Raw genomic sequence first — 21,599 nt, 5'->3', positions numbered from 1 at the left:
TGGCTCGGCCCAGAGGAGGATGTGGGGTCCGTGCCAGCCAGGCCCACATTCCAGGGGCAGAAAAGCTTCAGTCTCCTGCTCTCCTGGGCCTCATCTGCAGGCTGCCCGGGGTGAGATTTTCTGCTTCTCCAAAGATGGCAGGGCAGATGGTGGGCACCATCTCATCCTCTGAGCAGAGCGTGTGCTGAAGGGGGACTTTCCAGATCCGAAGTGGTAGCACGTCCCATCTCTTGCCTCTAAGCTTGTCTTCGGGCGCCCAGAACCCAGTGTGGATGGGTGGGAGAACGAGGTGGCCTGGCCTGGCGTTCCCACCCCTCCTGGTCACGCACTGTGCGTGGGAAGCAGGGACGCCCTCCCTCACCACGAAGGAACGTCAGGTCAAGTCTGCACTCTGCCTGCCCCACTCCGGCAGGGCCAAGCCTGTCCCCGCCTCACGTTCCCCTGGTCTCCGGAGGGCAGCACCCCTCACTCTTCCTCCGAGCCCCGCCCCTCCCAGGCCCCCTGGGAAGACTGCCTCCTCTAGAACCGGACCCAGGTCTCTTCAGCATGGAGGGCCGGCCCCTGGTCCCAGCCTGGACCCCCTCCTGTCACCCGCAGCCCCTCCAGCTGTGAGCACCAGCCTCGAGCCTCTTACAAAGGAGGCCACGCTTGCCGGCTGTACAATTTAATCAGTGCAGAGTATTTACAGAAAGAAGTGCCTGGGGGTGGACGCTGTCCCCCACCCCCCATCCCTTGGCTGGCTCTCCGGTTCCGAGGACGGAGAGGGGAACAAGCTGCCAGACTGTGTTCAGGGCCAGCCCGTGAGACACCTCTCCCTTTAGGGGCCCTCGGGGGTCCGGGTGGCAGGCCCGCTTGCTCAGGGCTATGGGGAAGCACAGGGGACAGAGCCGGCTGTACAGTACCATTTCCACGGCAGCCTTGCCTCCTGCTTACTTTGGGAAGGAAAAGAAGGAGGAAGTGTCCCTGCCTTTAGGGCTGAGCCAGGGAGAAGGGGAGTCTCCAGGCCACAGTGAGTTCCTTGGGGATCTACAGCCATGTCCCACAATTCTGCATGAGGGGATGATGAGCTCCTGGCCTCTCTCTGCCAGTGTCCCTCCTCCCAGCGCCCTGGAGGACAGGGAGCTAGAGGGAGGAGCCGTCAAGTCTGGTAGATGGGGGGCTGTGGGTGCCCATCAGCCCCCTGTCTCCTCAGGGCAGCTGGGACCTGGCAGTGGGTGCCTGAGGCTGATGGGTTCTGAGACCCCTGAGGACTGTGGTATGGGTGAGGGAGAGAGGGAGGAGGCCCAGGGCAGGAACCCAGGTGGATCATAGCTCAGAGAGGAGCGGACAGGGGCTGGGAGCCGGCTGGAGGGAGGCCCCTGGGTGGAGGGGTCTTGGCAAACCCCCTTTGGTCCTTGGTAAGGCAGACCCAGGGCTTCTTCTGCAGAGAGGGGAGGAGGTGGAGGCTCAAGTGGTAATGTGGGAACTGGGGACTGTGGGGCCCTTGGCGGGCCAGGGCCAGAGCCAGGGCCAGGGGAAGTGTCTTAGGCAAGAGAAGCCTGGGTCACGGGTTGAGAGGGGTGGGTGGGGAAGGAATCAAAACTCCACGTGACTCATGGCCAGTAGGCCCCTTGACCCTTCTGTCCTCTGTGGCCTGAGGCCGCCCCGGGTGAATGCTCTTCCTAAGGCAGAGATTCAGGTGGGTGGACACCAGTCGGGCCCCACCAGTCTCCAAAGCCAGCTCAGGCTGAGCGGGGCCCAGGGCTGGAAGGAGCCGCAGGAACCCTTTGGCCACCTTCCAGCGGGGCCTTTGGACCCCCTGCTCCTCTGGCCATGGCTAAGGCGGGGCTAACTCCCTGTCCAGAGCAGAACTACATCTAGAAAGCTCTGACCCCTGTCCTAAGGGACCACTGCTTCTGGTCAGGAAAGTAGAAATGAAATACTCAATTAGTGTGCAAAAGAAAGAAAGAAAGAAAGAAAGAAAGAAAGAAAGAAAGAAAGAAAGAAAGAAAGAAAGAAAGAAAAACAAAACCCGGGCATAAATAATCAATGGGGCAGGGTTGGCAGGGATGTCAGCGGGCCTGGAGGGGCCCCCACCCAGGGGCTGAGGGAGCCACAGGAGGCTCTGGCTGGGTGCCCCCAGGCGCCGTCTGCCGTCTGAGAAGCACAGGTGTCCGAGAAGCACAGGCCCCGCCAGCCCCAGCCCTTAGCACCGTGAGGCGCAGGAGCAGGAGGGCAGGAGGGGGGTGGTGTCAGACCCACTCCTGCAGAGAGCGCTTGCAGTAGAGGAGCATGCGGGGCGCACCCTTGCGCTGCATCTGCACCAGGGCATAGGTGAGACCCAGGATGCACAGGAGCAGTAGCAGAGGCGGCACCAGCACCATCACCATGTTCACCGTCCGCGTGACCTCCTCCAGCTGCACCACCACACGGCTGCCCCCATCCTCGTCGGTGTCCTCCCCGGAGTCCTGGTCTCGGCCCCCTGTGCCAGGCTCATGGCCCTCCTCGCCCTCCTCGCCGTCCCCGCCTGCCCCGGGCTCCGCACCCCCATCGGGGTTGAAGGGCGGACGGGCCACGTCGGGCCATCGGGGGCCTGGCTCCACCTGCTCTTGGCAGCCCATGAAGTCCCGCAGGATGGATTTGGGGTAGCCTGGCTCCATCCGCAGGCGCTCATTGTCAAATTTCCAGTACTTGGTGCCCTTGTAGAAATACGTGTAGGCTGCAGGGGGGCAGGGGGCAGGCAGGGAGGAGAGGTGTCAGGTCAGGCCCCACTCACCAGCCAGAGACCCTCAAGATGACCAGGGCACGTTGAAGGTGCCCTGGCTTTAAAATACCCACCTTCTCAGTCACTTGCCTGAGCCTTTTCAAACCTGCCCCCCCCCCGCTGTCCAACATATAGACCTGGCTCACAGAGGGGCAGGGTTTGGGTCAAGGGCCTGACTATGCTTCTAGTGCTTCCTGGCTGGGTTGACACTGACTGGGGCGGGACACACAAGGGTCCTGGGCCCTGCTACCTTGTCCCAGGACTGGCTCCACCCCACATCAGAGAGGCTAGTGTCTTGCTCAAGGCCATGCAGCCAGCCTGTGGAGGACCTGGAGCAGAGCCCCACACTGCCTTGGACAGCTCTGGGGCCTTGGGCACTCTGCCCACGGCCCATCAGCCCCAGGAAGGGCCAAGTCTGAACTAATGGGTGAGTCTAGACTCGAACGCAATGAGATCAGCGTGGCTGGGGAGTGATGCCATCGTACAAGACACGATGTGATGTGCCTATGCACTGGCAAAGCCAGCAGGGTCTCCCCTGAGCCCGAGACCCCAGAACCTGAGAACAGAGACTAATAGTTTCTCTTATGTTTGCCAGAGACCTCACCAGAGAAATAAAAGCCACAGCTCCCTTTTGTCAGTTATGGTGACAGAGGTCAAGCTTCCTTTTGAGGCGGGTAAACGGGGACCCTGGGAAGACCCTTGCCCTCCAGTGCTCTGAGCCAAGCTCACCCTGCTCAGGCTTCAGGGTCCCTGGGGGCTTCCCAGGGTGGGCTGGACTCTGTAGGGAGCAGGGCAGTTCCAGGGCCAGCTCTGGACACGGGCAGACATGGGTTGGACACTTGGTGGGGGACTTGGGGCCCTTTACTCAAACTCTCTGATTTATTTGTCTGTAAAAAGGGGATGGAGACAGTGCAGCAAGGAGCAGGAGAGTCATGCTCTGGCAGCCTCCAGCCCAGGGCTCTAACACAGCTGTGTCCCCCTTCCTGCCATCGCGATGCTGGGTGAATCCTGGGTGTGGAGGAGGGGGTGTGTGGGTACTGGGCAGCGCGCAAGGGGTTGGCCTTGGTACCTGCATCGTTGCTCAGGAAGGCCCCTTTGGGGGATGTAGGGATTCCTTGCCAGACACTGATGGGTTTGGGGTAGCCAGGGTCTCCACGCTGTGTCTCCTCATTGAAGCGCCAGTACCTGTGGCCAAAAGCACTGGGATGTGGGTCCTCTCTGGGTAAGGGGCGCTCGACTGGGGCCTTCTCCCTTTGGGGAAGGGGGTGCTCACCTGTCCTCTTGGAAGAAGAAGGTGTGACCTGTGGGTTCCCACCAGATGGCCGTGTCGATGCGGTCATAGGGAATGCCCAGGCCATAGCTGGTCAGTGGCTGTGGGTAGCCGGGCTCCAGGTTTGCTTCTCGGAAGAGCCAGTAGCGGTCACCTGCAGGAGTGGGAGGTGGGTGAGGACATGAGGAATACTATCCTGGATCCACAGATCCATTCACATCCACGGCTGCAATCACCACACACACACACACACACACACACACACACACACACACACACTCATACTTACACCCTTACACGCAGGACAGGCACTGACCCCCCCACACACACCCAAGACAATACACAATGCAATTCACTTGCATGTCACACACACTCGCCACTCAGGGGCACCCACAACATATCATTTACACGTGTACAAGTCACTCACTCACAGCTGTACACACACCACACATTCCCGCTATAAATGGCCTGTATTCCCATGTGAACATCCGCCCCGCACCACACACAGTCCTGTGCACAAACAGGAAAGGGGGCACCCTGCCTGGCCTCGGGGCCCAGGGGCTTTACTTTGAGCGGGGGCTCAGGCCACAGGTCTGGGGACATGGCAGGTCTGCCAGGGCATCCTGCCCTTGAGACCCTCCCCAGGGAGGTGGGCCCCGAAGGGAGGGCTGGTAGGAAGGAGCCCCTCTGTCCCTGCAGGCAGACCCCAGAAGGCTTGCCCGAGTGGGCTCAGGGGATCTGTTTGTATGAGGGGGCGCTGCCAGAGGCACGGAGGGAAAGGATGCAGAGCCCCATGCTGCAGAAGACAGACACTCGCCTCCCCACAGGGGGGTCTCCCCATCTCCCAGTTGCCATCTACCTCCCCCGCCCCTGCCCTGACTCATCTGCCCCCATGGGGGACAACAGGATGACACATGCAATGTAACCCTTTCCTCTTCCCTCAGGCCCGCTGGGTCAGAGGCCAGGCCAGAGGCCAGGGCAGGAAGGCTGCCCCGCCCTCCCACCTACCCCAGCTAACCTTTAAAAAAGACAAAACGTCCGTCTTGGCGCTCGTAGGCAGCACTGATGTCACTGGGCAGGCCACGCCAGAAGTGCCCGATGGGCATGGGATAGTTGTCCAGGACGCGGTTGTGCCGAACCCGCCAGAACCAGCGGCCCTGGGGAGGGCGTGTATGTCAGTGGGCAGACCAGGCCTCCTCCTCAGCCCACCCCTGCCCAGATCAGGGAGATCGGAGGGTCGCTTGGAAAGCCAGGGGGGCACCAGTGAGCCAGCCCTGGGCGGGATACAGGCCTGCACTTGCTAGTCACCCCGGCCCGAGCCCCGAGCTCTCCAGGCTGGTTTCTTCTTGGCCTAGGGTCTGATGGCACCCCAGAGGCTGCTCAGCGAGGCAGCGGGGGATGCTGGGGCAGGCAGAGGGGGATGTGGGGGTGCTCTCCTGCTCTGAGGCTGGGCCAAGGGACTTGGGGAGGCAGAGACAGGGGCCAGACCTTGAACACGAACATCTCCCCGCGCAGCATGGCTACTGTGTCAAAGTCCCCGTCGCAGATGTTGGGGCCATACTGGTCAGGCCGTTCCGTGGCTCGGGGCTGGGCTGGGGGGCCTGGCTTCGGGGGTCGCTCTGGCTTCCCACCTGGGGGTGGTGGCTGGGGGGGCCTGGGGGGCCGATGGTCTGGCCGGCCTGGCCGCCGGGGAGTTACGGTGGGGAGAGGCCGGGTGGGCTGTGGCTGGCCATCCGGGGTGCCTGCAGAGCGGGGTAGGGAGAGTGGGAAGTCAGCCCAGAACCAGGGGACCCTGGGGCCCCCAGTCCAGGAAGACACGTACCAAGTTGCTATCCATCCACAGTAGACCCCTGCTCAACACCAGCCAACACCCTCCGGACCTCCATCCTCCATACAGCTCCCACCTTGACCTCCCAACTCTGGACATGGGTCACTGTGCCCCTGAGGCTGCCTCTGTCTCCACTTCTCCTTGGGGACATTCCCCTCAGGGCAAAAGCCTGCTTCAGGGGACCAGGAAGTCATGGACACGTGCAGAGGAAAGAACGCGGCTCTGTGACCTCTGCTGAGGGCCCACCTCATTGCCCAGTTGTGGGGATACAGTAGCGGAGTGTCTATCATGTACGCAGCAGGGCAGGTACCGTGCGCAGCACTGCCAGCCCTAACAAGGGGCCCAGTGTGGCACCGAGCGCAGGCCCTGACCCACAGAACTGGAGACCTCACCACTGGAGGCCCTCTTGGGTGGGGCGTGGGTGGAGGGGGTGCCACCTGCCTCTGTGAAGTGATAAGGCAACAACACTCACTGGAGAGCCTGGGACAGCCTTGGGTTGGGAGTAGGAGTGAGAAGGGACCTGGGACCCCAAGGGCATCCCCGTCTAATAAGAATATCACTGACCCTGAGGAGGAAAGGAGGTGTCAGTGAGGGGCTCGGGGACCCCAGCCTGGAGCCACCATGAGGGCCCTGGGTGAGGGCCAGGCCCTGGAGTTGGCCCTGGGTGTGATTTCTAGCACCATCAGTTACTGAGTGATGTGGACCCATCATTAATCCTCTCTGGCCGGTTTCCTCATCTACAGAACAGGGTTAGTGGTGGTGCCTATGCCTGGTTGGGCTGGGAGTTGAGAGCCGGAGTGCAGAGCCCCCTGGCCGTGCCCATGCTGCCCCCTCACCGTAGAGCTGCTGGATGCCCCGGAGGTCGTCCTCGGGCAGCTGGAAGGTGTCGGTGTCCATCCACTGGTAGAATGGCGCCATGATGGCACTGGGGTTGCTAGAGTGCTCCAGCCCTAGAGCGTGGCCCAGCTCGTGCACTGCCACCAGGAAGAGGCTGTTCCCTGCAGCGGGGGCGGGCAGCATGGTCAGCTCTGGCCCAGCCTGGGGCCTGTGGGCTGAGGCTATCAGAGAGCTGGCCCTTCTACCCCTTTAGAAGAGGCTGAGCTGCTCTGACTCCAGGGCCTCATGCTTCCCCACCCCACCTGGGATATGGGTACGATAATTTCTCTTCTCTATAGCCCCTTGGAGATCATGGGACACGGACTGGGATGGAGGGGCAGTGCTTAGAGAAATGCACAGGGGAAACTCTCCCCAACCAACCCAGTACCTGCTCAACCAGCTCAGAGGGCAGTGCCCGGATCTGCTGCCCCTGCCCTGCCTTGCCCTGGCCAGGTGCTCTCACCATGCAGGTCCGTGCTGGAGAAGGTCCAGGGCTCATCTGCATCAAAGTGGGTATCCCCGCCCAGACCAGGGCCAGGGAAATAGGCGTGGGCCAGAAAGCCCCCCGTGCCATCAAACGGTGAGCTGTCGCCGTGGAACCCAGAGGCAAAGAGTACCATGATGTCAGCTTCCTTCTGCCGCCGCAGCCGGATGTCCTCATAGGGCACCTCCTGGAAGACCAGGGGTGTGGCCTGCTCCCACACGCGGAAGGCCCTTCGCACTGCCTCTAGCGAGTGGTACCATCCCAGCTTCTCTGTGTAGTTCTGGATGCTGTGGGTGGGCAGGGAGACAAGGGATTGAACCCAGGGCCTACTGTGTTCCACTGTCCCCTGCTAGCACCCGCTGCAGGGGTGGGGGTGGGGTGAAGACAAATGGTCATGAGAAACATATAGAAGATCTGAGCTGGCTCACGGACAGCGCCCATCAGTACAAACTGTTAGTTTACTCTGATGTCAATTTGAAAAACAGAACGTGTCAAACTCAGGAGTTCCTTAGGATATCACCAAATAAGGCTGCACTGTCCCCAATTATCTTAAATAGGAAAATCATTAAGCAAATGAAACTATAGGTACTATGTAGCCGAGAGAAAGAACTAGATGGTTTGGATACAAATGGCTGAGGCTTGGGAAACATGGGCCAAGTGGTTCTGATTATTGGACTGTAGGGTCAGGCTGTCCTGAGTTTAAGACTGGGCTCTGGCATGATCTAGGTGACCTGGGGCAAGCGACTTAGTCTATTTCAGTTTCTTGATCTGTAAAATGGGAAAAGGAGAGCAGTGCTCTCATCTTGGGGAGCTGTGGGGATGAAACGAATGTCATGTAGGACATGTGCCCCGAGTCTGCACGTGATAAAAACAGGATGCGGCCTGTTATTACCCACATAAATCAGATTAAGCTTCTGTGTGCTGGACAGATCTCCTCCATTAAAAGCTGGTTGGGCCATGAATTCGCTCTGGGGCCTGGGGTCTAAGTGGCCACAGGAGCTGCTCTTCCTCGGGAGACAGAGCTGTGGGTGGGGCGGTGGCTGGAGTGAAACAGGAAGGGGAGCCCTTGGGGACTGCCACAGGGCTCTGGGCTCAGGGGGTTTCTTGCCAAAGGAGGCAGATGCCTGACCCAGGGCTCTTGCAGGGACCTGTTGCCTGCCCATCTGCCAGAGGCCTGGATGCCAGCACCATGCCACCCTTAGGTGCGTGCCTCCCCTTAGGTGCCTGAAGTCCCCCTGCCAGGCAGTGCGGCGACCCCCAGCTGGGAAGCCAGCCCCGGGACTGCTGGTGGGTAGGGAGTGAGGAGGGAAGGAACACTGAGCGGAAGCAGCTCCAAGGGTCCTGACCTTTGCCGGCGGAAGACTGCCTGGGGTGTGCGGCTGAACTTGTGTGCGTGGGAGTGGGCTGGACTGTCTGTGCTGGGCACCCTGGGGTGGGCTTCTGGGAAAGGAAGCCTTCCAGACAAGCCCACTGGGAAGCCTGAGGCCTCAGCCCGGGTGGGGAGAGGAGTGGGCAGTCTCCAAGTGATGCGACGGGAGGGCTGCTGCCCTGGACCGCCGCAGTCCCTACCTGAAGGTCAGGTGGTGGTTGTTCCACTTCCTCCCCGTGAGGGCATAGCGTTTCCGCCGCCGTCGCAGGTTGGCTTTCACACGTACCCCAAACTGGTCCGGCACCCCGCAGCGGGGTCGCTTCATCCACCTGGGTCATGGACACAGAGGGGTAAGTCCAGAGCCTCTCCTTCCTATGCCTGCCTGCTTTGGCTCTGCCTCTTCCAGGCAGCCCACTTTCTTCCACCCCTTTGCCTGTGGCCTCCAGCCACCCTTTCTATGGGTATGGTGGAGGTGGGAGGCTCTCCATGCTTCAGTATCCTCAACAGAAACACGGGCCCATTGACCTCAGACTGGAAGACTGAGTGCCCAGTAGGGCTCCACCAAGCTAAGCCCCCTTTCACCAGTATCCCCCGGGAATGGGAGAGTTACTCTTTGATATGTTATGCTCAGTGCACACTCAATGACGTGTCCCATCACCTCTGTCAGATTCAGCACAGAGCCCGGGCCAAGCAAGGATGAGGATGTCCCAGCTAGGGCATGCATGCTGCTCCTCCCCATTCCCCTGTCTGTGGCAGACATCACCAGCCCGCCCCACGCTCCTTGCTGCTTGACCAGTCACCTCCCGGGGCTCAACATGAAGCTTCAGGCAGCCACTCCCAGCATGGAATCAGAACTAGCATGGAAGATCTAACCCTTTGCCATTTCTTATCTAGGCCCCTCTAATCTGGAAACTCCACCTGCCAAACCCTTGTCAGAGCAGGTCAGAAGGAGGGCAGGTGCCATTGGGGTCGGGGGAGGGCCCGGTGGAGGGACTCACGCCTTGGTTTCTTCGTCAAGCACACCCGTGACAGGAATCCCATAGAAGCGCTGCATCTCTGCAAGGGCTGAGGCCAGGATCTGGGCGGAGCGCATGGTGGACATGTGGCGGCTGGGCTGGGGCAGGTAGCCGTACAGCCTCAGCCAGTTCTGCAAAGGAGAAGCCACAGCTCGGTCAGCATGTCTAGCACTGCTACTTCTAAACACACAGCCTGCACCGACCACTGCCCACCACCGCCACCACCGCCCGGTTGGGGCCGCTGCCACCTCCTACTGCAGTGACCATGTGAGCCTCTGTACTGTTCTCTTTGCTGCCACCTCCTACGGCCTGTTCTCACACAAGAGCAAGAATAAAGGCCTTTACAAGTCAGGTCTGCTGAGTCTTCTGCTTAGAATCCTCCAAAGACTTCCCAGCTCAGAGGAAAAGCCAGGCCTTCAGTACCTGGCCGGACCTTCGCTCTCAGACCTCACTGCTCCCGCCTGACCCTAGCTGGTCACATCTCTGCCTCAGGACCTTTGCACTTGCTGCTCCTGCTGCCCAGACACCTGTATGGTTCCCACCCCCATTTTCTTCAGGCTCTGCTTTCACCTCCCCTTAGTGGAGGGGCATTCTCTGACAACACAATGTTAAAAGAAGACCCCCATCTGTGTACCCTGCATCCCCTCTTCTCCTTCCCTGTACTTGTCACCATCTAACATTACATGTTTCACTTAGTTATTTATTATTTGTCTTCCCCCATTAGGATGGGAACTGTCCACGAGGACAGTCCACAGTAGCTGTCCTTGTCATTGTACTGGCTGCTCCAGGGAGGGCCCCCTACCACACCTGGCAGACTGCTGGGGACCCTGAAGGACTCAGAACCTCTTGAGGCCTAACCAAGTAGGAAAGCCAACCCCCGGCAGTGCTCTCTGACAGATCCGACCCTCCTGAAAGAAGAGCAGATGGATTTGGGCAGCGCACCCAGGCCCAAGAGGATGGGCCAGGAGGCCTAAAGTCCAGTCCCTGCTTTGCCACAGATGCTTTGTTCTCACCAGGCCTGAGTTTTCTCAAGGAAATCAATGGGGTTGTGGAGGTCATGAGATCTGAGGAAGACAGCCCTGGGAAAAGCAGCAGGCACACAATGGGGGTGCCCGTCCCCTTCCAGAGCTTGCTGGGCAAGTCTTCTCCATCTATTCATCTGTCCATTCATCCACCCACCCCTACTCCTGCTGAGAGTTTCTGTGGCACCCTGTGCCGGACACCATGCCAGCTGGAGGCTATGGAGGACCACGGGGGAGCTGTGCTGACCTCCAGGGGCTTATGGGCTCCCTGGGAAGACCAGGTATTCCCACAGAGGGAGGGATTCACGCCTGCAAGTCTGTGAGCAGACATGACTGTCACAGCCGCAGCTGGAGGATGGGATCCCTGATGAGCCAAACTGAATCGCAGTAAGAATTCATCCTGGCCATGAGCGCACGGTGACTGCCATGGGACGGCCCATAGCAGTCCCTGGACACATGGAAGTGTCCTTTGTACCTCTCCTGGCCCACTCTGGGTCTCTGGGGGGCCCCAGAATGAGGGCACCTGAGGCCTGCCCTCTTGGAGGCTCTGGAAGGTTAAGGCTGCACATCAAAGTCCCATAAGGCAGGATGATGGCCAGATATGGTGGCTGCTGTGGACCAACAGCCCTATGTCAGCTGGCCACGCCCATGTCTCCTGCCACCAGCAGCACAGCCAACTCAAATACTTGCTCCCTCCCTGCCACCTGCCAGCCTACCCCCCCGCCCCGCCCCGCCCCGGCATGGCTGGGCTCAGCGGTGCCCACTGCCTCTGCTGGAGGCAATGGCTGTGGATCCAAAGAGGGGGGCACAAATGCCCAGCCACAGCTGGCAGGCCTCCCAGGCCCTGAGAAACAGCCACAGAACAAGGAGGCAGAGACACAGAGCTGGGGACCAACTCTGGCCCAGGCACTTCAGGTGTGGCCGCATGCCACCTGTGCGTTAGGCTGTTGGCAGACTACATTTTTTTTTTTTATTTCCAGAAGACAAGACAGCCAAGTTTATATTTATTCAAAGGGACAGTGTTAAAAAACAAAAATCAAACATCCTCTAATCAAGTGCTGCATTTAATGAGATCCATGTCAGACATAAAAGGAGACAGAAGACAACCACAGAGATGTGGCCACTTAGGGGGGAATCTGTGCCTTGGAGCACCTCCCCTCCCCTGGGACGCTGGGCACCCCCAGAAAGCAAGGGATGAGTGACGGCAGGTGAAGCGGCAGGGGAGCTGTGAGGGGTCCGCAGGCCAGTTGGCCCGGCTCCGACCTCCAGGAGGCACTGGGGATGAGGCACCTGCAGACGTCAGAGCCTCACGCGGGCTTCCTGGAGGAGGAGTGGGGGGGCCATACCGTGGCTTGGCCATGTGCCCGGCAGGGAAAGGTGCTCAATCAACGTATTATTAATGACAGAGGCCTGTCTAGTTGTCCCTGGAACGGCAGCCTTTTGCCTCTCCGGAGAGCGGAGGGGTCCAGGCTCCAGCCTCAGGCCAGGGCAGGGCAGAGGGGGAGGCAGGAGTGCTCTGCCCCCCACCTCCCCGACCCTCCCACCCAGGGGTCCTACCCTCCCACACTGGCAGGGCCACAGGCCCCCTCCCTGTCCTCCCCCGGCGTGGGCAAGCTCTCCTGAAGCTCTGTGCGCACGCAAGGGCAGGGTGGGAGTCCACCGGTGAGCCCGCGGGTCCCCGAAGTGGCTTGGAGACACAGAACCATGATGCCAGGCCAGCTGACAGTGGGGGAGCCTGCAGACGGATGAGGGTGCCTCTACAGCACCTATTTGCATAAGGTAAAAATATCTCAGGGAGTGCAATCACAGGCCACCAAGGGGCTGATTAGCAGCGTCTGCAGTGACAGGGGGAGGCAGGGGCAGGCTCCACGGCAGGCAGGCTTGGCGGGGCCCTGGGGAGGGAGGGGAGCTGGGGCTGTCCCGGTGAAGAGCTCCAGACCCCGCAGAGCCGAGGGGCAGCTCAGGGGCAGCTCAGGGCCGACGGGAAGGTCTCGTGGGTGCCTGAGGACCCTCCTCCATGCAGACAAGCACCCCAGGGAAGCCAAGAGCTTCCGTGTCAGCATTGGCCAGGCCTTGACCGGTCAGTCTCCTGGGGACCAGTGGCCCCGGGCACCGCCAGTGCGAGAAGGCGGCCAGGAAGCAAGGGCACGTGAGGGAGGGGGGCAGACACGTGGCTGGGGCGCAGGGCGGCGGAGCCCCAGACGCCAGGGTGAAGCTGCTGCCGGAGCCCGCCTGACTCTGGCAAGCCTGTGCTCAGGGCTGACTGCCAAGCGCCGATGGTGTACACCCGCCTTGGGGCTGTGTGGGCTTTCACGGTCCCCGTGTCTAGGGGGTCTCTCTCCGCCCTGCTGCCGGGCTGTGTGACCAGCCCAGGAGGGGAAAGCATGGCATATGGCTGCACAGGTGTGTGAAAGCGGCTGCTCGCACCCCTCGGGTCCCAGCTTGCAGGCATGCTCTGCCGTTATGGGCCAAAAGGGGGTAGTGATTCCAAGGTCATGACCGACCTTGCTGGCTCAAAGTTGGGGTGGGGCTGTGCTCAAGGCCCTGCTGCTCCCACTGGTGACTGTAAAGTCTGTCCGTTACAGAAGTAGCCCCCTTTTCTTTCTTGTTACCTAGAGTCTCATAAGTGGGGTAAGCCAAGCAGGTGGGGAAACTGAGAGGAGGACAGGTCAGGAAGCAGCAAAGCAGGGGGACCTCTTCTACGAGGGCCAATGTCCAGTTGAAGGCAGAGAAGGATCTAAAAAGAGAATTCTAGGGACCATGCAGAGAGACCCCACCACCCAAGTTCTTCCAGCCATTTCTTTCCCTAGCTCCAGACCTCACCCTCTTAAGTATGTATAGACACTTCAGGTGAGTGGTAACCCCAGGTAAGGAAATGTGGGACCATCAGGAGTCTGAGGGGAGATTCCTGGCCCCCTGGCCCCTCAGTGAGGCCATAAAGGCTGCGAACCTGCTGTGGGCCAGGCAGTTTACTCTCGCCATCCCACTCAATGCTCACAAGTAACCCCATCCCCATTATACAGAGAGTGAGGTTCAGAGAGGGTGAGTGGCCCACCCAGGGTCACACAACTGTCTGGCTAGAATTGGAGCCCATAAGCGGTGCTATTGGCCCAGGCTACTGTGAAGTAGCACTGGCTCCTCTTGGCCGGATGAGCAATACCCAGCACAGCACTGGGGGAGGGCATCTAATCATCCCCACACCCCACCTCCCTGGCTGGGTCTGGGCGCTGGGCCATGTCAGCAGGGCTGCCCCCTAGAATTGCTGAGACAATGCCAAGCCAGGCCCATAGGGAGGGTATGTCTGAGAAGGAGCCTCGGATCAATATTGTGCATTAGGCGGCTGTGGGGGGCCGGGGGCGGGGGAGCGCCCCTGCTGCCACCACAGCCAGCTCCTCCAGACTGATTGCTGGGACCCCTCCCACCCGGCCTTATCGGACCCTGTGCGATAAGGACGCTCTCTGCAGGGCTCTGCCCTGCTTCTGTCACCCACAGCTCTCTCTGCAGTCCAAGCAGACCCTGGCAGGGTTGCCAGTCAGGCATAAAAGGCATCTTGTCAGAGCTCCAAGTGACGGACCTGGACCTTCCATGGTGTGAGGTCCTCATGGTGTTCACCTCCCTTACTCTGTATCCTGGTCTGTGGGCTCTTGGGAACAGGCCAAGGTCTTGCCTGGCTCTGGATTCGGCCAGCACAGAGCCAGCGCTGAGATTTGTAGTCCTGGGAAGTCACAAACCCTGCAGATGCAAAGCATGCACCCTGGGGCCATTGGGGGTACCCTCTCCGAGGGATCAGAGCCAGGAGCCCATTCAGCAGCTAGATGACCCCACCCAGCCCTAGACTCATCCAGCCTTAGTCTAGAGAGGACCTCAGGGCCATCAAATCTAGCTACCTCACTGAAGATTCTACGGACCATGGCTGGACCCAGGACTCTTCCAGCCTGTACCCCTGCAAAGATGGGGTGCCCACTGCCACCAAGGGAGCCCATTCTGTCTTTGGGCATCCATGACTGTTGGGGAGCTCCTCCTTAGGTGGAGCAGAAATCTGCCTCCCAGTGACACGTGCCCCTTGGTCTTGACTGTTTGTCTACCTAACAGGCCTTTGAGTGATGCAGGCGCGCTAATTAAGCTTCTCTGAGCCCCCTGTTCCTTCCTTGCAAAACAGAGTCAATATTAATTACTCCCTACCTGCCACAACGGGATGATAGCACAGATGACACAGACCAAGGCCAGTGAAGAGAGGGGGCACCACGCCAAGCCCCTGTCCTTGGTGGATGCTTTTGCCTTTTGAGACAGCACGGTCCATATTTTAGCAGTTCCAGAAGAACACACTTGCTCATTTGGGGCTCAAGCTGCTCTCCCGCCCCACTACATGAAGGCTGCAGCTGGGGAAGTTGCTCTGGGTGGCAGGCAGAGTAGAAGGGGTGGGGAGGTCCAGCAAGGGAAGCAGGAAGGAGGTAGTTGCCAGAGTTTCCTGGGTTTCTTCCCCCACTCCTCCTTGCCTGCCCTCTTCCAGCCTGGGCCTGTAATCCTTAACCTGGAGGGAAAAACAGACCAGTCCTTGGGCCAGAGGGCGGGGTGAATGTGCCCCGTTTGCTAGTAGTTTCGGGGCAGGATGGGAGCCAGGCCTTGGGGCCTCACCTGGAAACTCTCCTGTAGTAGATACTAGTATCTATCAAGTGTAGATAGTGTGCTCAGGGTACAAAGCCTGGGTGGCTGGATAGGCTGTGGGGGAGGGCTAGGTGCCATTCTGGCCTCACCTCCACAACCTCCTTCCCACCTGGCTTCAGCTCAGGGGGGCACCACACAGGATGACACCTTGCAGCCTGCAGCCCAGCACTCGTGCTCCAGGCCAGACCAGCTGGGTTCATTCCAGCTCTGCTACCCCTCCGGCTGTGGAGTTTGGGGCAACTTCTCTTACCCCTCCTCTAGTCTCAGTTTCCTCTCCTGTACAGCAGGGTAACGACAGCCCCTACATTTGCAGAGTTAACACCAGGACTGAATGGGAAAATGCATACAAAACACCCACGGGCCATGCCTAGGACATAACTACGGATGTTGAAGATGCTCAACAATGACACCTGATCCTCATTGGGCCCCACGTGAGGACGGCTGGGTACACTGTTCAGCATTTTACACATAAATGTACTGGATCTCCCCAGTAACTCCATCTGGTAGATGCTATTACAATTCTCATTCTGTAGACAGGGAAACTGCGGCACACAGAAGTTTCATGACTTGCCCAACAGCAAATGCTATTTGCTACTCATTGTCACTGTGTTTGGCCACCACTTTGCAAGTGCTTCTTATGTACCCAGGGCCGTGCTCCTAAATGCTCCACATGAAGCTGGGCTCTCACCCCGCCTGGGTGGCAGTCGCTCCCGAAAGACAAGGTAGTTCTCAGGGCTAATGGCCAGCCCTGGAAAGCTGATCCACACCCTGGCCTCCAGGCTCTGGCAGCTTGACCATCAGATGGCAGTGGGACGGGAAACATCTCTAAAAGCTGGATAACAACAGGCACCTCGGTCCTCATCTGTCTGTCCAGACATCAGAGAATGAGTTGGGTCTTCTTGCTCATTTCCTGCTGTTCCCACAAGGGCAATGGGATGTGGTAAGAGGCATCCTTCTCTGTCTCTCTGATCCAAGCCCAGCATGCATATCTATGCCATTCTTGTATGGGGATGCAAAATCTGTGCCACCTCCCCCAAAGGGCCCGGTCCACAGCCTTTGGTCTCCAGGCTTCTCCAGAACTGGGGAGCACCCTCATGTAAGCCCTGATTTGGGGGGAGCTCATTCAGCTAGAAGGCACCTATGGTGTGCTGCAGGCTTACAGCATTCCACCTGCAGGGCCCCAGGTCCTCACATTCATCGGTCCGGTCCTTCTAGGACCCTGTGTGGTAGAGGGGGTCCCAGCAGACAGTCCCTGACTCCTCTCCGCTTCTGCCGACTCAGGGACCACACCTTCAGGTCCGAAAGCAAGCTGGCCATGGGGCTTGGCCCCTGCCTGAGTGGCCAGTGGTGTGGGCCATGTAAACCTTGGGATTATACGGAAGATGCCAGATGTCTCAGTCTGTTTAGACCACAATAACAAAAATACCATAAGCTGGGTGACTTATAACATTCATTGCTCACAGTTCTAGAGGCCAGCAGTCCAAGATGAGGGCAGTGAAAGGGTTATGTCCCAGGGAGGTCTTTCTTCTGGTTGTGGACTGCCAACTGCTGACTGCTTGCTGTGCCTTCACATGGTAGGTGGGGCAAGGGAGCTTTCTCAGAGTTTCCTTCAAGAGGGCTCCATCCTCAAGACCTAGTCACCTCTCAAAGGCCTCCCTCCTAATACCATCACCTCAGGAGGCAGATTTCAACATATGAATTTGAAGGAGGACACACACATTCAGTGTAGAGCACCAACTACAACCCGAGGTGGGAGCAGTGGTGACCCCCAGCTGGCCTCAGGCAGAAGTCAAAATCCCAGCTGGGCAGCTGGGTGATGATGGCAGGGAGCATCTGGTCAAGGAACAGAAGGGGCGCTTCCATGGCCATTCTGAGTTGGCCTCAGAAAACATGGGCAGCGAGTGCTGGGAGTTTGCACAAAGTCTCCCATAGGGGATCCAGGAGTGTTCTGCTCCTTGGGGTGGGACAAAGGAAAGTAGCTGTGTTCAGGGGTCAGAACGGGCAGGTCGGGTGTTGAGACAAGCACCCACCGGGCTATTCTCCACATGGAGGTGGCTGGCTGACTGGACTGCGGGGCAGCCCAGACGCGGGGACCTGGCAGGGGATGGACTGTGATGAGCATGGCCCAATCGGATGCCAGGTCCCTGGCTGAGCTCATCAGCCCAGTTCTCTCTGGGTTTTGAAACACAGTATGGCGAGGAGTGGTTTGTTTAGTTGGAGAAGACACTGAAAAGCCAAGATGGGAGGGAAGAGAGAAGACTAAGCTTCTTCTGAAGGTTCCCGATGACAAGGCCCTCACGTTAACCCCTTTTCCCTGAGGGTGGGCACAGGGGACCTCTGCACTCTCTGCTCCGCATTTAAGAAACGGTCCTAAAAGGACCAGCAAGAAAAAAAAATAAAATAAAATAAAAAATAAAAGGACCAGGAAGGTAGCACAAGCAGAGATGGGAACACAAGCTGCCTGGGGGTTCGGCCTAACGGTCAGATCTGAAGGTCAAAATCAGAATTCGAGGTGACTTGCACCCCTCTTTTTGCTCATTCTGCTCAGCCACCCCCTAGAGGCAAGGAAGCTGTGTGGAAGTCTACCTCCGCGGACCGGGGTAGGAGCACATTTTAGTGGCGGTGGCACCAGTGGCACCACACCTGTGAACCCTGCAGCTGAGTCACCTCCGTGGGGCGGGGCTGAGAACCTGAAGTCCTGTCTCACAGGAGGGTGCAGGTCTCACAGGAGGGTGCAGGTCAGGGAGAAGACCAGAGATTCTCTGGTGAAAAATGAGACACCTGAGCAGATGAGGTGTGGCAGCTGGAAACAGCGGGACAGACACCCGAAGGCAGGGGCTGGACGCTCAGGGCAGGGAGTCCAGGAGCTGCCACTGGCAAGGCAGTCCGGCAGGGCGTGGGTCTGTGCAGGGGAGAGGGACTCCAGCCCAGAATGTCTGGAACCTGGGACTTGACATCTCAGGCAGCCAATGGGACAGGGCAGAGCAGCTCAGTGGTGACTCCCTCAAGGACAACTGCCTTCTCCAGGCTGGGCGTGCCAGGTGGCAGGTGGCAGCCGGCTCCTAGCACATGCCAGGCTTCCTGATTCTTTAGTCTGGTGAAACTCCTGTGGTTTCTGTCTTGGGAGGGGGAGAGGGAAGAGAGAGGGGCTGGCCTTGACTCAGTTGCCAGGCTGCTCAGGGGAGGTCCCAGCCATGACCTGACCTGAAAGTCTGGAGCTACAGAGGTTGTCTCGGGTGAGGGCCAGAGCCCTTCCTCTAAGGGAGGGAGGCTCTGAACACAGGGAATGGGCCAGGCCCAGGAGTCTCAGATGCTGGTCCCCAGATAGCACGGGCCTAGGGACAGTTCTCTCATGGGCCTCCTGGCAAATGGGCTGGTTACTGAAGCCATTTGACTTTTGGGGCCCAGATCTGGATAGACTTGACAGACTTCAAAGAACAGGCTGTACCCCAAAGCCAACTCTAGTTGCTGGGGCAGCCCACTTGTCTCTGGCCCCCTTTCTACCTTGGCTTCCAACATCAAGGCTTCCAACATCCTTCTACCTTCCAGATTCTCTTCCAGCAATGAGTTAACCCAAGTTTTCCCCCAGGAGATGGACTGCAGGCCAGTCACAAATCTCTAGCCAGAGCCACCACAGGCTCAGATTTGACAGTGCAGGCCTGGGCTGTGGGTACTCCCTCAGCTAGGAGAGGAGGGGGGCGATGGAGGGCCAGAAGCAAAGGAAAGAGAGGAAAGCCCCTCAAACCACGGTTCCCAGCGCCCCAACTCCTGGCCATCCAGGATGCCAATTCACAGGCAGGGCCACCCAATCCAGCTTGGTCTGTAGTTGCTTCCTTTACAGAGATCCCATTCTTAAATAGATTGTAATATTGTAATATGACTTGCAATCCTTTGGTCCTCCACTCCAGAGGGTAGCAGGTGGACTGGATAAGCACTCTCTACCCATTGCCTGGATGGGAGTCCCCACCGGCAGGAGCTCCCTATAAGCCCCTGCCTGACTGCTTGTGTGAAATGGGGGGGGGGGGGCTGGACTGGGCATGGGTTGGGCTCCCACTCCACCTCCTGCCAAGGCTCCCCGAAGCTTTCCCTGGCCCGGCCAGGGAGGGAGGGCAGAGCAGGTGGGGAACTGGCTGGGAGGTGTAACTTGAGCCGGGAGGAATTCCCTGCCCTTCCTCCAAGCTTTTATTAAAGCAGGGCGGGGAAGGGCAGGCTTCCATCGGAAAAATCTCCCAGGCTGCCGGGGAGGTGGGGAAGCGCGGGGGTGGGGTGGGGAGGGGTGTGGGGGGGTGGGGGGGTGGCTGGGAGGCAGCACCGGCCCGGCGGCCAGTAGAAGGCACTCAGGCCCACAGTCCGGGCTGCGGGAGGCTCCAGGCCGGCCCAAGGGTCCCGAGGCCCGAGCCCTCCACCCATCCCCTCGCTCCTGCCCAATCCACCCCTCTGCTGGTCCGGGGCAGGGAGTGGGGCTTAGAAGTCTGGACTGAACGATCCCCTCTTGCTGGGGCGGAGCTGGTGCCCTCACTGTCGGTGCTCGGGAGGAGGGCGCTGGGCGACCCCGAGGGGCCGGCGTGTGGTGCGGGGGATGCCCGCTGGACCCCGCTCCACCAGGAGGCCGTGCCTGGTTACCGCGGGACCCATCCGGAGATCGGGCTCCGCAGGGACGTCAGTGGCTCCTGATAAAGACACGATGGGAGTCCGCCCTCTCCCACCCAGGCGGCGGCGCAGGGGCGCTAGTGGGAGGAAGCGCCCGCGGACACGGGGTCTCTCTCGAACCCACCTGGCCCTGGGGCGGCTTCCGCTCAAGAGCCCCAGAAAGTCGCCAAAGCGCCCCGCGACCCGAGACCGCTGTCTCGGAGGCTCGCGGCCCTGCCCCCTCCCGGCCCGCGGCGCGCGGCTCGCTGTCACCGGGCCAGAGGCTGCCGGGGCGGGCGCGCTGCGCGCTCGGCTCGGCTCGGTCCGCCCAGGAGCCCCCTCCCCATTCGCAGAGGACGTCACGGCGCGCCCCAGGGCTCTCGAGGAATCGGCCGCGCGGGGAGAGGCACGGAGGGGAGCGAGGGCTGGGGGCGGCAGGGGCGGCTCGGCGCCGCGGAGGGCCCTGGGGGCGCAGCGGGCGCGAGTCCTCCGCCCTCCAGGATCCGGGAGCAGGCGCGCCGCGGAGCGCGGGCTGGGGAGCCGCACGCCGCCGGGCCCCGGTCTTCCCCGCCCCCCATCTCGGGACCCCGGCTCGTCTCCGCGCCTCCACCCCCCTCCGGGCTGCGGGCGTGGCTCCCCCCGCCCCCCCGCCCTCCCCGAGGCTCCGGGCCGGGGTCCTTACCTCGGCGTTGACTTGTGCGTCCTCCGCCGCCGCGCCGCGGCCCAGGCAGCCCAGAAGCGCCAGGAGCAGCGGCAGCAGCCGCGGCCGCGCCGCCGCCTCCCGGCCGCCGAGGACACTGCCCGCCCGGCCCGGCCGTCCGAGCGCGCCCCGGTCGCTGCCCATGCTCCCGGCGCCCAGTCCGGCCGGCGCGCTCCACGCCCGGCTCCTCGCTGGCCGGCGCCGGGGCCCCGCACGCGGCTCGGAAACTTGCGACGCTCCCTGGCTCCGCGCCCGGCGGGCGCGCGGCAGACCTCGGGGTCCGGGGCCCCGCCGGAGCCGCTGGGGTCCCCTCGGCGAATTCCCACGCCCGGGGAGCAGCGGGCGGGGCAGGTCCGCGGGGGGGGGCCGGCCGGAGCCGCCCGCCGCGGGGTCCCGCAGCCTCCGCGCCGGGGCCCGGCTCCCCGGAGCGAGCGCGACTCCGGAGCCTTTGTCTGGCTCAGCGCTCCGGCCGCCCGGCCCCGCGGCGCCCCCTGCGCGCCCAGCTCCCTCCGTCCATGCCCGGGGCCGGGTGCTGCCCAGAGCGCGCGCGCCCCGCCCGGGGACTCTGCTCGCTCCGCGCCCGCCCGGGCCCGGGCCCCCGCGCAGTCCCGGGAGGAGGCGCAGGCAGCCGGCCGGAGCGAGTGGACGAGCCCGGGAGCCGGCGCCCGACGTCCCCGGCGAGTTGGGCGCAGCTCGGGGCGCTCCCAGCCCTCCTCCCCGCGCGCCGGGGCCGCCGCTCTTAAAGGGCCAGCGCTCTCTCCGCGCGCCCGCCCGGCCGGGCGGGGGCGGGCCTCAGCCAGGGGGCTTCTCCGTGGCAGGTGCCGGCGGCGGAGTCCAACTGGCGGCCCTTTGACTCTTCCCAGAAGGAGGCAGCCCCCTTCCCTGCCCGCTCCCGTCGCTCCCACCTTGCTTTTGGAGAGCGGGTTTGACGTTCCCAACCCCCCCCCAGCGACCCCCTGGAGAGGAAGGGAGCCAGGAGGGAGGAAGACTCTTCTTT

General features: G+C 60.9%; 1 protein-coding gene across 1 annotated transcript; it reads right to left on the bottom strand.

Moving 5' to 3' along the window:
• Nucleotides 1–648: 648 nt before the first annotated feature.
• On the bottom strand, nt 649–20,763 carry MMP15 (matrix metallopeptidase 15). The gene is made up of 10 exons (XM_055332882.1): nt 20,585–20,763; nt 9,569–9,717; nt 8,771–8,899; nt 7,181–7,488; nt 6,678–6,839; nt 5,502–5,755; nt 5,032–5,170; nt 4,017–4,167; nt 3,813–3,928; nt 649–2,698 (listed from the first exon to the last, which is right to left on the bottom strand). Exons 1-10 carry the CDS (start codon nt 20,744–20,746, stop codon nt 2,232–2,234), a joined length of 2,037 nt encoding a protein of 678 aa, XP_055188857.1. The 5' UTR covers nt 20,747–20,763; the 3' UTR covers nt 649–2,231.
• Nucleotides 20,764–21,599: the final 836 nt, after the last annotated feature.

The sequence above is a fragment of the Nyctereutes procyonoides genome, unplaced genomic scaffold (assembly GCF_905146905.1).
Source record: "Nyctereutes procyonoides isolate TBG_1078 unplaced genomic scaffold, NYPRO_anot_genome, whole genome shotgun sequence".
NCBI classification, from domain to species: domain Eukaryota; kingdom Metazoa; phylum Chordata; class Mammalia; order Carnivora; family Canidae; genus Nyctereutes; species Nyctereutes procyonoides.
This window is presented reverse-complemented; position numbering and strand designations above follow the sequence as displayed.